The sequence below is a fragment of the Phyllopteryx taeniolatus genome, chromosome 20, assembly GCF_024500385.1.
Source record: "Phyllopteryx taeniolatus isolate TA_2022b chromosome 20, UOR_Ptae_1.2, whole genome shotgun sequence".
NCBI classification, from domain to species: Eukaryota; Metazoa; Chordata; class Actinopteri; order Syngnathiformes; family Syngnathidae; genus Phyllopteryx; species Phyllopteryx taeniolatus.
Window position 1 is genome coordinate 2,904,912 of NC_084521.1, and position 17,377 is coordinate 2,922,288.

General features: G+C 44.1%; 2 protein-coding genes across 5 annotated transcripts in view; both read left to right on the plus strand.

Moving 5' to 3' along the window:
* LOC133469922 (ribosomal protein S6 kinase alpha-3) overlaps positions 1 to 10,826 on the plus strand; it is a 27,236-nt gene extending 16,410 nt beyond the window's left edge. Inside the window, exons 1-21 of one of the 4 annotated variants that reach the window (XM_061757560.1) lie at positions 930 to 948; positions 2,370 to 2,486; positions 2,758 to 2,839; positions 3,452 to 3,532; positions 3,641 to 3,720; positions 3,805 to 3,911; positions 3,991 to 4,028; positions 4,480 to 4,622; positions 5,207 to 5,277; positions 5,420 to 5,508; positions 5,581 to 5,645; positions 5,723 to 5,825; positions 5,904 to 6,013; positions 6,354 to 6,479; positions 6,550 to 6,639; positions 6,753 to 6,911; positions 7,111 to 7,272; positions 7,349 to 7,425; positions 7,845 to 7,962; positions 8,100 to 8,240; positions 8,438 to 10,826. In XM_061757560.1, coding sequence (XP_061613544.1) covers positions 2,809 to 2,839; positions 3,452 to 3,532; positions 3,641 to 3,720; positions 3,805 to 3,911; positions 3,991 to 4,028; positions 4,480 to 4,622; positions 5,207 to 5,277; positions 5,420 to 5,508; positions 5,581 to 5,645; positions 5,723 to 5,825; positions 5,904 to 6,013; positions 6,354 to 6,479; positions 6,550 to 6,639; positions 6,753 to 6,911; positions 7,111 to 7,272; positions 7,349 to 7,425; positions 7,845 to 7,962; positions 8,100 to 8,240; positions 8,438 to 8,560 — 1,914 coding nt within the window. In that variant the 5' untranslated portion in view covers positions 930 to 948; positions 2,370 to 2,486; positions 2,758 to 2,808 and the 3' untranslated portion in view covers positions 8,561 to 10,826. Of the gene's footprint in view, positions 1 to 929; positions 949 to 2,369; positions 2,487 to 2,757; positions 2,840 to 3,451; positions 3,533 to 3,640; positions 3,721 to 3,804; positions 3,912 to 3,990; positions 4,029 to 4,479; positions 4,623 to 5,206; positions 5,278 to 5,386; positions 5,509 to 5,580; positions 5,646 to 5,722; positions 5,826 to 5,903; positions 6,014 to 6,353; positions 6,480 to 6,549; positions 6,640 to 6,752; positions 6,912 to 7,110; positions 7,273 to 7,348; positions 7,426 to 7,844; positions 7,963 to 8,099; positions 8,250 to 8,437 lie in introns of those variants that run through there. The other 3 variants (XM_061757556.1, XM_061757557.1, XM_061757558.1) reach the window with 3 other exon arrangements.
* A 949-nt stretch (positions 10,827 to 11,775) lies between these two features.
* eif1axb (eukaryotic translation initiation factor 1A X-linked b) lies at positions 11,776 to 17,151 on the plus strand. Its single transcript, XM_061758281.1, has 7 exons — positions 11,776 to 11,953; positions 12,585 to 12,668; positions 13,633 to 13,736; positions 13,848 to 13,898; positions 13,978 to 14,059; positions 15,366 to 15,457; positions 15,546 to 17,151. Exons 1-7 carry the CDS (start codon positions 11,938 to 11,940, stop codon positions 15,549 to 15,551), a joined length of 435 nt encoding a protein of 144 aa, XP_061614265.1. The 5' UTR covers positions 11,776 to 11,937; the 3' UTR covers positions 15,552 to 17,151.
* Positions 17,152 to 17,377: the final 226 nt, after the last annotated feature.

Here is a 17,377-nt window from a genome sequence, read left to right on the forward strand (position 1 = left end):
AGTTGTTTGCTCTGTGAAGTTGTCAACACTGTGGATGAGGGTGGTGGATTTTATTGGTGTTAGCCGCTGTGTCCGCATCTGCTATGCTAACAAGTCTATGAAGTGTAGTGTAGGAAGTGCTGTCTCTGCCAGTGAAAATGCGCTGGCTCCTCACCCAACTCTGGATTCCACTTCTGCCTTGAGAAGCCACTTTCGTCATTCAGGCCTCCCAGGACGGCCCCTGTTTTTCGTCATGGTAATGAAAGCTGGCTTCACGGGAGAGCTGGCGGGGATAGCGGTCCTTCGTTTTCATGAGACAGGACCACAGAGTTGTGAATGTGTGTGTCAGTTTGTCAGTGTTTCTCTGTGTGTGCCCTACAATTGGCAGGCAACCAGTCCAGGGTGTACCTTGCCTGAAATAGGCTCCTGCACACCCACAACCCTAATTTACTGGACTGGATCATACAATTTGGCTAAAAAGGGTTTTAACCTAGACTCAAGACTTGGAAATGTATTTTTTGTTGTTCATGGCCCAAAATCGCTACAAACAAGCTGAAAGGGAAGTAAAATCAAACAAGTTGTTACTGTTTGACATCCTTGTTCAACCAATTCCACTTAACCCAAGTATCAAATTGTGTGTATCATAATGAGAAAAGCAGCACGCGAGAGGTGACAAGTGTTTAAATAAAGACATAAGTGTTGGCGAAGGAGGCGGGAAGGCAGGAAAAGAAGCAGAAAGGAGGGAAGAGAAGAAATGTCTGTGAGCGAGAGAAAGTGTGCGAGAGAGAGAAAAGGAGAGGGAGGAAGAAGACAAAGTGTCAAGAATGATCAGAAGCCGGTGCCGCTTGGTACCGCTCGGTCCCGTCGCCGCACCGGAGCATGTTGTCGCCGCGCAGCCTCGGCCACACCCTGGACTACAGGACCCATCGTGCACTGGGAGCCAGCAGGTCATTCACCTGGGAAGTTCAGGTAGGCGGCAGTGAGGGAGGAGCAGGGGGAGGATTATGTTTGCTTGATTCACTTTACAAAGCGTTTGAAGGCTGACTACATGCTCGCACTGTACGCCATCATTAGTCACTCTGCTACACAAACCAGGTACCGGGGGCGGCTCCATGACAACCGTGTGTGCCGGCGTGTGTGTGTGCGTGTGCGCTCACCATGTTATCTCCCAATGTGCGGATGACAAACAGTCAGGAAGCCTGCTCGACCTGTCACCGGCTGTCGTGTAATGCAGGCGCTCTGTGGTTTCGCTTTGTTTCCCACAATTCCCGTGACAACTTTCTGCTGTTGTAGCGTAACACCGGGGACCAGCAGCAGCGAGGCCGTCACTCGGCGGACCTCCACCAAGGCAAAACTATCCTGTACTTCTGCAGCAGAAGTACAGGATAGTGCAGGAGGCCAGTGATTCCCAACCACAGTGTGGCCTTAGAGTTCATCATGTGTGCCACGTGACATGATCCAATTTCACTTCATTGGTCAAAAAACTTACCACCCATAATGCATCTTTGTTCATCTATCTATGCCGGCGACATATAGTGACAGGCAGAACAGTTAATTGCCCTTCCACATGGATGTCAGTGTGTCTCACTATAGTTAGTCACACAAGCAGTATTTGTCCCCATAATTTCTTTGCAAACTCATTTGTTATTGAACTAAGGTTCTACCTCAATTGCTTAATTATTTTAGTACATATGCTTTTTGTGACATTTTTATTTGGTGGTTTGCAGTGATATTTCTGTAATGTAAAATACGGTGGTACCTTGACTTGTGCCCAAATTTCCGAGTTTTTCAAGCGTAGAGTTAAAGTATATATTTTTTATTTATTTTTGTTTTATGTTGCAAGCCAAAATTTGAAGTAAGAGCAGGCTTCAAATATGCCACCGCTTGAGTGAAGAGAAAAAAGAATGAAAAAAGGCGAAATTATGGTTCTGCAATGTCCTTGCATGTGGGAAAGGAGAGCACTTTCAGACTTGATTTGAACGGAACCAACAGACGTAAAAAAAATTTTTTCCTACATTCGGCCAAAACTCACGCACAGATCCTCACACGCAGACTAACCATTCATGTTCCTGATGTCACTCAGCAGGCCACACCCCTTAAAGGCACACTTACAACACTACAGTTGTTGTTGTGACTTCCAGCTTTTCCAAAAGTACAGTAATTACACTTTATAAAGCTGTATTTCTTTCCATTCTTTTATTATGTTTTTACACAATGCTCCTTTTCTTTATTAAAAAAAAAAAGTTACGTGGTGTTTTTTTTTGGGAGGGGAAACACATTTTCACCAAAGCTCCAGCTGCTGGATCTGACCCACGTGGGCACTGTTCAGCACTGTCATCTGGATCTGTACCAAGTAATGTATGCATGCCGTGTGTTTGCGTGTGCTGCAGGATGACGTGTCCATCAAGGAGATAAGCATCACTCACCATGTGAAGGAGGGATGTGAGAAGGGTGACCCTCGTCAGTTCGAGCTGCGCAAAGTCCTGGGGCAAGGCTCCTTTGGCAAGGTGTGTCTGTGTGTGTGTGTCACTTTACGCTTCAATGCACTCAGTGGGGCCCTGTTGTCCATGTTTAAGAGTCTGTTTCTATGGAGACGGCAGGCTGAGGGCCCTTCACGCTCCCGCTGAGTGTCATCATGCTTATGAATGAGCAATTAGCCTCCCGCTCACGTTATCTTTCTCTATTAATAAAACTCACACACAAAAGGAACAAAGAGCGCATGCAACTCTGCTTGTAACACAACACTGACTGGTGTGTGTGTCTGTGTGTTGCGTTTAGGTCTTCCTGGTGAGGAAGGTCACAGGTCCAGACGCCGGCCAACTGTACGCTATGAAAGTCCTCAAGAAAGCAACACTGAAAGGTACACACGCCAGTGTGCCGAATGTGGCTCCTCCGCAGCTGAAAATAGTCCCAATAGAGTCACCATTAGGGTTACAAAATTCTTTGCAAAGTTTGAAACTTTACATGGGAATTAACCGGAAGTCACGACGAGCCGAGATTCACCTTATCTTCTATACAAAAGCTGTGCTGGTCTCAAATCGAAGTGCCGCAACATCGCCATCTACAGGAATATGTTCGTCATTACAGTAGTTTACAACCCTGAAATAGACACGCTGGGCGAGGCGCTCTTTCGTGCCTACCCGTTGGAAAACGTACTTGATCCATTTATTTTTGGGATTCCAGCTGATGAATATAAACGTCCACGGTCGTGCATGAGTTGATGTACGGTAATGCCCTCGCATGTGATTTACTGTATCTATTTTGGAAGGGTATATGCTTATGAGAGAACAAAATGCTTACATGTAATACCTTTCCATTAAATTACCCTCAATTCCCACTTAATTCACATAAATTCCCTTGGAAAGTGTCAAATTTTGAAATTGTCCGAAAACTTTTGTCCGTGTTTTCCAAGTAACAACAACGATCGGATTATGGAATATTAACTTCTGTGTGTGCGTGTGTGTGTTTTCAGTGCGCGACCGGGTCAGGACAAAGATGGAAAGAGACATCCTGGTGGAGGTCAACCATCCCTTCATCGTTAAACTGCACTACGGTGAGTCAGCCAATCCCACACCGGCGCCGCTGCCCTCGTTTCAACTTTTAGCCTCCCTAGGAAGGGGACTCATGCCATCTTATCTGTATTGCTTCCTTTCCTCCTCAGCCTTCCAGACAGAGGGGAAACTCTACCTGATCCTGGACTTCCTGAGAGGGGGAGACCTCTTCACTCGGCTTTCTAAAGAGGTAGCACAACTACAAAACGCCTCTTCTATCCAAATTCACTTAACTGCTGTCTACACTGATGTTTGAATTGTGTGTGTGTTGTAGGTGATGTTCACAGAGGAGGACGTCAAGTTCTACCTCGCAGAACTGGCGCTGGCTCTCGATCACCTTCACGGCCTCGGCATCATTTACAGGGACCTGAAGCCTGAGAAGTACACACAGACATACACACGCACGCCGTCAGTTGGAAAACATCAACAATGTCTAAATCGCAAATGTTTGTTGTTTCAGCATCCTGCTGGATGAGGATGGACACATCAAGCTTACAGGTGTGTGTGCCGTGACAGGATCTCAGTTGTCTCACATGCGCATAAAAGAGCGAGCTTCGAGGAAACTCCACGGAGTAGCTATAATCGAGGAACCTCAGATGGTGAATTACTTATTTACTGCTCATGGTTGCTGCTTCATTTGGCCACATCATCCAACCATCTTTCTTCTATACCGCTTATCTCCTTAACAACAAATACTATTTGAGTTCAGTTTAATTCCACTTGAAACATAAAGCATAAAGTGGACATGTGTTGCGATCAGTAACTTGTGACCCGTCATCTTTAATTGACATCTCCGTAAAATGACGACATGGAGGAGAGAACATCTCATTTCTCCTAACATTTGTCCCTCCTCGCTCCTTGGTTGATGTAAACAGAGGGCCGAAGAGATGGCGTGCTTCTTTGACTTGGTTTCGATATGTGTCACTCAAACATCTGCGCGTCTGTGCAGACTTTGGCCTGAGCAAGGAGTCCATCGACCACGAGAACAAAGCGTACTCGTTCTGTGGGACGGTGGAGTACATGGCTCCGGAGGTGGTCAACAGGCGAGGACACACGCACAGTGCAGACTGGTGGTCGTACGGGGTGCTGATGGTGAGCGGCAGAGCGTGGTTTGAATTGTGCAATACACGTTAGGGCTGAGCAATTTGAATATATTTGTCAAGATGAATGTTTTCTTTTTGCCTCTGCCGGGGCCACTTTGGGCCAATTGAAAACCATGAAAAGGTTATTCGCTTGTTTGAATCATACAATTTGGGTAAAATGTGTTTCATTTTAGACTCAACACTTTAAAAATCTATTTGATCACATCCATCCATTTTTAGACAAGGGAGCAATGTCGTAATATTTTTAGTTTACAAAAGAGGCTTTTAATGGTTTACTGCACCGAAGGATTACATTTCTGATTTAAGAAATGGAAGCTCCCTCTGCTGGCTGTAGAAAGAATGTACTAGATGGATGGATATATACATGAGCACGTACGCATAAATACCAATACACCATATAAGACAGCCAGCCACGCAAGAACATAAACAATCTTAAAAATTACAGACTCTCAAAAATTGCCACAAATCGAATAAAATCTTGGATAAAAAATTGAGATTTTTCTTAAGCCTATATCGCCCATCCCTATTACATGCTTCCTTTGTGTACTTTCTGACTTATTGTCCTTCCTCTAGTTCGAGATGTTGACGGGAACGCTGCCATTTCAAGGCAAAGACCGGAAGGAGACCATGACCATGATACTCAAGTGAGTCCGCAAACCTGTCAGACGGACAGGAAACATCAACTTGTCGTCGTGACTCGTGACATTCAAATGCTGAGTGCTGATTGCGTTTCCTGTGTGACGCAATCGTCAGTTTAGGTCTTCAGTGTTCAACTTGTGTCTGCAGGGCCAAGCTGGGAATGCCGCAGTTTTTAAGTTCAGAAGCCCAGAGTCTTCTCAGGAACCTTTTTAAGCGCAACCCCAGCAACAGATTAGGTGAACAGGAATTGAGCTCAGTTCATCTTAATTGCAGTTACCATTGCTAAGCACTCCCTCTCATGTTTGAAGGAGCGGGTCCAGACGGCGTGGAGGAGATCAAGAGGCATCAGTTCTTCAGCACCATCGACTGGAATGTCCGTTTGCGCCGTCACATTTTTCTTCCGTCACAGCCATTGTGACTCATTCACTCACTGGCAGTTTCGTCCTGCAGAAACTCTTCCGCAGAGAGCTCGCGCCTCCCTTCAAGCCGGCGGCAGGACGACCCGACGACACCTTCTACTTTGACCCGGAGTTCACCGCTAAAACGCCCCGCGGTCAGCCTGCCCCCTCACAACAGCACATCAAGTCAGTGATGGCAAATTAATGAGTATCTGTGTGTGTTTATGCGTAAGATTCTCCGGGAGTCCCGCCCAGTGCCAACGCCCATCAGCTCTTCAGAGGATTCAGTTTTGTGGCAATAACCGAAGAGGAAACACAACCGATGCCCAACGCTATTGTTCAGGTATGTGGTGATAAATGATCCTAAATGATGATGATGATCGTAAAGGAAGGAGGGCCACACTCATCGATGCAAATTCAGACGTTTATTGAACAAGACAAACTGCCGAACACAAAAAAGTACAAAAGAAGGTTACAAAAAAAGCAGACGGAAGACAGGACGCGGCAAATATACACGGGAACCATCTGCCATCTTCCCGGTGTGGGCACCAGCATCCACGTGCGCCTCGTTCCACTTTCTGCTGGTATCCATGCCATCTATAGGACAAAAGAAAACAAAACAAGGCTCAGGGGAATCACGGCACTGTGCTGGCTGGCCTGACACGAGACTTTATGCCCTGCAGAAGCTCCACAGAAGCACGTCTCAGTTTTGCGACGCCTACGAGGTGAAAGAGGACATCGGCGTGGGCTCCTACTCCATCTGCAAGCGCTGCGTGCACAAAGGCACCAGCATGGACTACGCCGTAAAGGTGGGGAGCGCCTCGCGGGATTTACACAGCCCCGATCGGGGACCCATCTAAGCGTATCCTCCTGTTGCAGATCATCAACAAAGCCAAGCGGGACCCCATGGAGGAGGTGGAGATCCTGCTGAGATACGGCCAGCACCCCAACATCATCACGCTCAAAGACGTGAGTCGATGCTCACAATGTGGGATCGCTACTATTGGAGTTTTTGCAACAATGTGAAATAAGTTACCATCTCGTCGTTGGTCCCACTTGCCGTCATGTCCTGTGACCCCCAGGTGTACGACGACGGCCGCTCCGTGTTCCTGGTCACGGAGCTGATGAAGGGCGGAGAGCTGCTGGATAAAATCCTCCGCCAGAAGTTTTTCTCCGAGCGAGAAGCCAGCGCCGTTCTCTTCACCATCGCCAAGACGCTGGAGTACCTCCACGTGCAGGGGGTACGTGCACACGCCCCCCATCACGAGTCCTTTTGTTCTTTATAGTGAATCCCCGTTTATGACTACGCTAACTTAGTGATAACATAATGTGAAACGGAATAGCCGCATTAACCGGCATTAATATTGATGTTACGGTCAAAACAACTAACTTTATTCAATTACTTGTTTGTATGACATTTCCTGCTTCTGTGGCGCGAAGGTGGTGCACAGAGACCTGAAGCCGAGCAACATCCTCTATGTGGACGAGAGCGGGAACGCCGAGTCCATCAGGATCTGCGACTTTGGCTTTGCCAAGCAGCTGAGAGCGGAAAATGGCCTGCTCATGACGCCGTGCTACACCGCCAACTTTGTCGCTCCCGAGGTGAGTCGCCTGTTCTTCTTCTTTCAAGCTGTCGCACACTTAACACAGCTGACGTGTACGTGTTTCTTGCTGACAGGTTCTGAAGAAGCAGGGTTACGATGCAGCCTGTGACATATGGAGTCTCGGAGTGCTTCTCTACACCATGCTAACAGGGTATGCTTGGGGAACGCTGTTTAAGCATTTATTCCATGTCCTTGCTATCCAACTTATAGTCCATGGACTAGTACGCCCTTTGTCCTCACTAGTAAGACAGTTTAGCGTACTAATAGAACGACTGTGTCTTGCTAGTCAAGTTTTTTTTTCCACTAGTGCCTTCCACTACCGTATGACATTTTTGGACACTAGTGGGACACATTTGGCATACTAGGACAATTACATGTTACGTGTGAAGGAAAACTGTGCATCAGTTGACATCTGTGCGCTATTAGTCATACATATTAGGATGACTTTGCCACATAGGAATAGAACTCTATTTTGAACTGAGGACCCCCAGTACATGTTGCAACGCTTCGTGTGTTGAGATTGCTTAGTTTGACTTTTGATGACCCCTCATTATTTTTGCCGTTTTGCAGCTTCACTCCTTTTGCCAACGGCCCTGAAGACACGCCGGAGGAGATTTTGGCCCGAATCGGCAGTGGGAAGTTCTCACTCACTGGAGGATACTGGAACTCTGTGTCTGTTGAGGCTAAGGTGTCTTACCTTTAAGCACACTTACACTAGGACGTAATTGATTTTATCGATTAGTTCAAGTTTTTGTCATGACGACATACACACACATATACAGAGGGGATCAGTCAGTGCTATGTTTTGTGTATGTGGCCCTTCAGGACCTGGTGTCAAAGATGCTGCACGTGGACCCCCACCAGCGGCTGACGGCCGGTCAGGTCCTGCGCCACCCGTGGGTGACGCACCGAGACCAGCTACCCAAATACACGCTCAACAGGCAGGACGCTCCTCACCTCGTCAAGGTGACTTTGGTAATTTCCTGTTTGCGTCGCATGTGTGTCATATGATCATACAAACAAACGGTGAGACGAGTGGTTAGCACCTCTGCCTCGCAGTCTAGAAGTCTCGGGTTAAATGTTAGTGCAGGCCTTCCTGTGAGGAGTTTGCACATTTGCAACCAGTCCATTGTTTGTGTAATAACTTAGTGCTGATGTTCCAGGGAGCAATGGCAGCCACGTACTCGGCCCTCAATAGGAACGTCCCGCCCGTTCTGGAGCCAGTGGGCTGCTCCACTTTGGCGCAGCGGAGGGGTGTGAAGAAGCTCACCTCCACCGCTCTGTGACCTCACCACCGAGGACCACCATCCCCTCCCCAACCCCTCCCGTCAACTCTGACCTCTAGCTGAACTTGGACAGACTACTGATGGAATCCAGGGAGCGCTGACGCCCAAAAAAGGAGCACACAGAGGCCGCCGCCCTCCTGCACACTTGACGTGCTCTTCTGATTGGACGGCTGACGGCGTTCTTCCAAGAAAAACTTGTGATTTTTTTGCTTTGGACAATCAGAACAGGAAGGAAGCGTGCGTGTATATAAACCTCAAAGTGGGATGTTTAATCATAGAAACACAATAGTCCAACAGAAGCATTTAAAGCCATAGGATACTTTGTTTTTAACTTCCCTATCGTCACGGTGATGTCAAACGTGACATCTGACGTACGTGACCTTTTGTGATTTGTCGGACCCCAAAGCTGACAAACACTCAGTGTCGTAGAATATAATGCTGCGTTCACATCGGATGCGAATTTAACCATTCGTGTGACCTGATTGCATATAAAGTCAATGAAGTTCACGTGAATCGGCGTGAATACCTGTTGGTCGACACATATGACGCGTTTGACGCGACGTGTGTGTGGACAGCACACGAAAATTCACTTCTTTTCTTCTTTTGGGAGATTTGAACTACTAGCCACAAATTGCGTCGCGACAACCAATCAGTTTCGAGAATGGTGAGCAAAGGGCCTGCCTAGGGGACGAGACGTGCCGCTGGCCGCTTGGTCATTTATTCGATATCCAGTATATGGAATAAATCCTCAAATCGCTTTCTATTGTCCTCCACTGTCTCCACCAGTAATGTGACAGGAATTGGAAATGGCTGCAGGCTGACTTAGTCGTGTTTCCATCTTTGATGGACAGGTGGTGGACAATGGGGCTTGTCACTCCATGCTGACGCCGTGATGTCATGCATATGCAAATTAGTTCTTTACCCTCAACTTCTTTCCAGTTTTGTTCATTACGACTGCAAAGTTTGTCACAAATTTTGGTTCCAGGGGGAAAAAAATTGCAAGGACCCCTCTTTATCCAAGTGCCAATTAAACATTATTACCATGTGCATTCCTAAATGCCACAGCAGTTACGTTTCAACCTAGTCATGATTTGCGCTAAGCCCAAAGCACTGTCTAATTTCAAGTATTGCTTTGGTGCCATCTTGTGCCATTTTACAAATTGACTGTTTAAAAAGTTAATGGGAAGAGGAAAGAAAATGTCGAATGCTTTTGGTGTGCGTGGTTCAATAGCATCTACCAGAGGGAAGACACTGGAAAAGGTGGTGTCTAGGCTGGCTTGGTGTGATTTATTCAGTCTTTCCCAACGTCTGTTGAGCCAAGGCACATCTTTTATATTAGAAACATCCTTCGGCACGCTACCAAAATGCGGCGTAATGGGTTTAGTAAGGGTTTATCAAATTATGGCTCGCGAGGAGCCAAGTTGGAGAACCAATCATGTAGAGGCCCGATGATTAATACAAAAATACAACACAGTCCTCACGAGTCTAAAAAGCCGCCGTCCTCCCTGGAGACGTGTTTGTCACCTGCGATTAAGGCTTCCAAACAAAAACAAGCGTACTTCCTCCCTGACGTCTGTGCACGGGAACTGTAAATTAAAACAGCTCAGGTTTTCACTCGTACAGCACGAAGAACATCGTGGAAAGCCAATCGAGCATTTATTCGACGTCATTGATATCCAGCTTATGGTCCGTGTACTAGTATGCTCCTTCACCTCACTAGTAAGACAGCTACAGTGGATATAAAAAGTCTACACACCCTTGCGCCACGAGTGTGCTGAATTGTCCTACTAGTGAGGACAAAGAGCTTACTAGTACATGGCCCTTAAGATGGATATCAGTGATGTCAAATAAATGCTCAAACGGCTTTCCATACGTTCTGAAATGTTTAAACCGGTCATTTTTTTCCTGTTATGTATCCATCCCAATGTTTCCATGCCACCAGGAGTTGCTGCTTCAATTGCAAGACTTGAGGAAATGTTAGCTAAGTTAGCATGTTAAAAAAGAAAAAAAAGGCCCACGTGGTCTGTGCTTCGCTTTTTGATCACGAATGTGTTGGATGATGAATCAGTGGTCGTACAGCTCTGGGAACAAGGAATGTAAAAGAAATGCTTTTTTCTGTGTTTTTATTTTTATTTTTTTCCATTTTCTCCTGCTCTTCCGCAACCTGTCAGATTTGTTCAGCCCGAGTGCTGCACCATCTCTTGTTTTGTTCTTTTTTATACCTCCAGGGAGACTTTCTATGAAAAATAAAATCATAAGCTAATGACCCTGTTGACTTTTCATTCATCATATTTCGGGCAACGGGAGCTACAATGGGCGGCACGGTGGACGATTAGTTAGAGCATCTGCCTCACAGTTCTGAGGACCGGGGTTCAATCCCCGCCCCGCCTGTGTGGAGTTTGCATGTTCTCCCCGTACCTGCATGGGTTTTCTCTGGGCACTCCGGTTTCCTCCCACATCCCAAAACCATTAATTGAAGACTCTAAATTGCCCATAGGTGTGAATAGTTGTTTGTTTCTATGTGCCCTGCGATTGGCTTGCAACCGGTTCAGGCCTCCTGCCCGATGATAGCTGGGATAGGCTCCAGCACGCCCGCGACCCTAGTGAGGAGAAGCGGCTCAGAAAATGGATGGATGGATGGATGTCCAATCTGTTTGTTTAAAAAAACTAACGTGGCTCTTGAGCACAAAGGTTTCTGCTTTCATATAATAGTGTTATTAATGTATTTAATTTAATAATAGGTTCATTCATATATTTTAAATATAAACATTTTAAAAAGTAAAACACATTTTACAAATGCATTTAGTGTATTTATTTTATGACATAATTGATAAATTATTACTTATTTATTATTATTAAGAAAAAGTTATACTTGTATTATTAAAACAAAAAAAAATCCATGTATTTTACGTACACAATTAACTTTTTATAGAAAGAACAAAATAAACCATTTTACATATACAGTAGATTAATGTTTTATATTATTACAAAATTTGTTGATTGGGTGTAATTAAATTTCATGGATTTCATGTAATGTAAATATAATTTATTATTTAAAATAAAGTATTTTACATAGTTTGAATATACAGTTGTGACTTAAGCCTTCTTGTCAGTAAGCAGGCTTTTCAGTAAAACGAGAATTTTTTTTTTAATAAAACGGATTAATGTACTTTGTTAGCAAAACCCGGACAATAAAGTTATTTGAACTTGCTGTACGCATGCGCACTCGAGCAGCGAGCCTCATCGGGAATCGTTCTAGCTACTATAGCTTGTGGCTCCCCATTTGTGTCGGTCCAAACCCATTTCGTGACACTTTTCAACAAGTCAAGCGTTCGTTTCCATCCACTGGGATTATCGTGAAAAAGGCGTGAAGGAATATGCCCAAAAATAAAGGTGAATGTGTACTTTGTGATGTAGCGCGCCGCGGGGAGACAGACCGAAGACAAGCACGGAAAACGTGACAAGTAGCCGCTAATGCTAGTTAGCGCCGCGCATTACAGTATTTTTTTTTGTCGACACCGCTTGTCTGTTTTTGTTTGTTTTTGAGCAGCTAATGTCACATTTTGAGGAAGGCCGAATGTCTGTGAGCTACCAATGCTAACGAGCGGCTCGGAATTGTGCCGCTGACGAGCTTCTTCGGAGTTTCACCACACCCGCTTTGGCCCTCAGCATTTGTTTTACTTTGTTTTGTTTGTCTCACTGTCTCAAATCCTAACTTGGTGAGATGTAACATGTTGTTGTGGGTTTGGACCGTGTTGTCATGCTGGAGTTGTTGTTTTACTTTGTTTAGTTGTTTTAGATACGGAGTTTTAACACTAAACGCTGGCCGTCATGCTTTTTTTGTTTGTGTAACTTTTCAATAAAGTCAGCAATAAGCAAACTAATCCCAGGTGGATGTGTTGCTTTTCAACCTCTGGACTTTTACACAAGTAGTCACGAAACCGACACATGTTTTAAACACCTGAATTTCTTCAAATTTGACATTGTGTTGTGCTAACGTGTGTCCTCCTGATTGTACTTCCAGGTAAGGGAGGAAAGAATCGGCGGCGTGGAAAGAATGAAAACGAGTCAGAGAAGAGGGAGTTGGTGTTCAAAGAGGACGGACAGGGTGAGTTCTTCATAATAGCCATCAAAATATGCATGTACTGAATGACGGCTGGATTCTTAACATTGGCCATGGCAGAAATCTCACTCTGGACCGCCAATGGGCAAAAATATCCATCTATTAGGGTCGAGGGTGAGCTGGAGCCAATCCCAGCTGGGGTACACCCTGGACAGGTTGCCAGCCAATCGCAGGGCACACAAACAACACATTCACATTTACACTCACAGTCACATACAAAATATAGGCCATATATATATATTTTTAAATATGTTTACCCTTCCCACAGATAATAAATTATTACTTAGTGTCTGTTCTCACTCCGATACTTATTGTGTAACGTCAATTTGAGGAAACCAAAAGACCCTGTTGTTTGCACATTTTTCCAAATAAGAGCCAAGTGTGCTTGCATCAAGCTGTTTATTTGTCACTCCCATGTATTTTACTGTCAAACTGACACATAACACTTAAGAGAATTGAACATTGTATATATAAACACCTAAACAAATATAATTACGTCTGACAAATGTGTGCTAGCTTGATTTTAACATGAAATGCAGTAGACGGGTTAATGAAAATTTGCATCGATGTTACATAATTATAAACTGTTAAACAACTACTACCCGAACACACACGGAGCAGCAACACATACAAACAAACCATGCAAGAATACTCACAGCAGGCATGTATTCTGTACTAGTGTTTTCACTTTAGCTTTGGTGGGGATCTTCTCTGCCTCTTCTTCTTCCCCATAATTATCTACAACCAGCAGACGTTGGTGCTGCCTGGCATGTTGCAACACAATGTGGTACTGTGGTATCTGACTTGGCCCGTATAGTGTAAAAAGCCGAAAATATCTGCAGTGTAGCTTGGCTACGAAAGAAGGCTGCAACCAAGATTTGAGTTTCCACCCTCCCGAATGTGAGGCACATGTGCTTACCCCGCCCCCCCCAACCTGTGTGCATTCCAGAATACGCTCAGGTGATAAAAATGTTGGGTAACGGACGTCTGGAGGCCATGTGCTTCGATGGCACCAAGCGACTCTGCCACATCAGAGGAAAGCTCCGGAAAAAGGTACACACACGCCTGACGTAAATGCTGAGTCGGTGACCTTGCATGACCCCAAATACGCGCTGGGGTCATTGAGTTGAACTTGTGATCATGTTGTGCGCCATGGTTTTCCAGGTGTGGATCAACACGTCGGACATCATCCTGGTCGGATTGAGAGATTACCAGGTGACGCCCCCAATGCAAGCCCGCCGATTTGTTGTTGTTGTTGGAGCCTCTCGCTTGACGGACGTTTGCTCGCTTGCAGGATAACAAAGCCGACGTCATCCTCAAGTACAACGCAGACGAGGCTCGCAGTCTGAAAGCGTACGGCGAGCTGCCAGAGCATGGTGAGAAACACAAATGGTTGTGTAGAGAGATGATGTCATTATGTTTTCAGTAGGGTACTTTTATTTTATTTTTTAAATCATAGGAGGAGGTAATGCTTTGTGGTAATCAGTTCATACACTGAATTTACCCAGAACATACGCGTCAGCACACAAGATGAAGGGTCAACCGTTGTCGCATAATGTTATTTCCAGTTAGAGGGGAGGCGGGGGGAGGGGATCTTCTCGCTCGTCGTGCTTGCCGCTGCGACAGCCGCGTAACGTTGGCGCAGCTCGGCCAAACGGGAAATCTGCAGGGTTTGCAGTCACGCCTTCAAAATAAAAGCAAATATAACTTAGTCATGTCCCGATCACATTTTTTTGCGCCTGAGTCCAAGATTCTTGGTTTTCAGTATCTGCCGGTCCCAATCCGATACCTCGACAGTGCACTAACAAGAAAAAAAGAGTGCATCCAAATTGTCTCTTTTTATATATATATATATATATATATATATATATATATATATATATAAAATAAAGATATCCCGATATACCCTATTTACTGTATATGAGTTTAGATCAGCAGTGGGTTAAATCAAGTTAGCGGGAAAAAAATATTTTATTCTTGACTTAAGAAATGAAGAAACTTAAAAAATCCGATCTTTTTCAGCCAATACCGATCAGCTGAAAATCACATGATTCCCGATCACGTGATTGGATCGGGACAATCCGAATATGAACACGGTTGCACCGCAGTGTTGGGCCGAAGACATGTCCAAAATCCTGCTGGAGCCTAGCTTTGTTTTCTACAGGTTCTCCTTAACAAAGCTGCACATTCAGAAATAGAAGAGAATTTCAATCAATTAGGACTAATTTCATTGAGCGCACTCATCTGTCGCTTGAGGCCGCTCATCCTCCGCGTCGAGCCACGAACACGACTAGTGACAAGTCAACGTCATGTTTTAAAGGTCATAGTGGAGTAGTACAGTCGACTAGTCTGTACGACTGCTAATAGATCCACGTGAAAATCGACCAATAGAAACTTTAGTCATCCTGTGAGGGGAAAAAAATTGTCATAGTAACAATATTCACACATAAACACTTGTATTAATAATACATGTGCAACCAACAGAGTAGTGAGGAAATAGTAGCATTGAGGAGGAATCAAGACATTTTGATGTTAAAAAGAGAGAGAAAAAAACAGGAGATTAAGATGTTATTGACCATTATTGCGAAACATAACTTTTTTTTGGTCAATGTATATGATTGATATGTCCAATATTCAGGATGATTGAGCTGGCCTAATTTTGCCTTCCCCCCTGTCACGTAGCCAAAATCAACGAGACAGACACTTTCGGTCCCGGAGACGACGACGAGATCCAGTTTGACGACATTGGCGATGATGATGAAGACATTGATGATGTAAGCGCTTTGTGCTTTTCTTTGGGTTTTCTTTTCTTCTTGTGGGGATATCCCCTCATCTCACCTCAACTTTGCTCTTCTCTTGCAGATCTAAAGACTTGCCACATGTACGCGCGCGCACACACACACAGTTTATCCAGTGGGGATATTTTGAGCTGACAAGGCACCGATATTATTTCGTTTTACAGAATCCCATATATACATTTTCAGTCTGTGTTTGATGAATGTGAACATGAGTCCACATCATGATGAGGATGGGGGGGGAAAACAGCCTTTTTGCTCCAACTGAAAACCAGTTCACCAATTTTCTTAGTTTCCTCCTGCGTTTCTTTGGAGGCGCGCGTGACTGCGAAAACTTTAAGTCCTTTTAAAAAGTGTATTTATATTGAGTTCACGTCAGGTGGAATTTAAGAAGTTCAGAATCTTTGGATTCACCAATAAACACGTAAACCATTCCCCCCCCCCATTTTTCCTTTGTCTTCACTCACTTTGTGTTTGTTGTGACTTGGTGACGCTCAGCCTGCTCCACTGGCATCCCCAAAAACATCAAAATATAATTTTACTCATTAGGTTTTTTTTGTTAGTGTAGGAAGGTTTTAATTTACCTCAAGTCCCACCTCAAAAAAATACTTTCTCGATGTAAAATGTCTACACACCCCTGTTCAAATGCCAAATCATCAATATGTGACCACGCTCAAGTCTACTAGAACAGCTGAACTTTATTTGGGAATAATCATAGTCTCTTTAAATGGTGACAGGTGTGTGCTGACTTCCATTTAACACGAGTTTAAATGTGATTGATTAATTCTGACCACAGCCACATCCCCAGTTGTACGGGGGTGCGCACACTTGTGCAACTACTTTTTTTTTGGGACTTCCCCTCGTAGAGATTTCAGATTTTTACTTTTCAAGTAAGTTGTACAGCTTAGAGTTCACAATTGTAGGACATTTTTAAAAATGATTTATCATAGTGTAATTTTATATATCATAAAAACCTGGCATTTGAACAAGGGTGTGTAAACTTTATAGCCACTATAGCGCTCAAAGTACCACCATTATGACCAACATTGAAATGCAGTCGCCATAGTAGGGCTAAATATTTTTTTATTCCTAAAAATTAGATTATTGAATGCTGCATGCACAGTTTGAGGAAAATAAAGAAACTAAATGATTTAATAATAATTAATTGAATACAGAAACGGCACTGAAATGTTTGAGAACAAACCACTCTTAAAGATTAAATTATACTGAAGTCACAACAGAACTACTTTGAGACTGAATCATTACAATAAATAAAACCTTCCTCCGCTGTTGTATACAAAGAAAACCTAAACAGAACAGTTCATTCTGTCTTTACAAAAAAATGACAAACATTATTTTTTTTTTGTAAAGTGTTCCATTTGTTTTGTGTTGCTGCTGTTGGCTCTGCTCGGTTCTCACACCTCGCCACACGTGCCAGGATGACCTCACTCAATCTCACTTTATTCTGTAAAAAAAAAATTAAATAGAATAAAAAGGGGACACTTTTATTTTTTTTTCGTTTTTTTGTTTGTTCTGCTTGGCAAGTGGGACGGCACCCCTTCAGGAGGGTTCTGCACCTCAGTTTTGGAGGCAGGGGACTTCTGTTGTAACTGATGCTTAAAATGTACGATGTGTGACGGCCAGGTGTCGAATAATAAAGATCTTTACTCTGATCCCCTCACAGTGATTATTTTTTTTTAATTCACAAAAGACAAAAATACATAGATAATTAAGTCAACACGTGTGTAATATTGACAAGGATATGCTGGTGAGAAAGAACAGAAAACAAATGTTTTAACAAGTAATTCAAATGTGTTAAAACAATGACGTAACACTTGCTACATGACAGCTGTAACATAATGACGAAAAGGATCAATTCATTGAGATCAATACAAATTC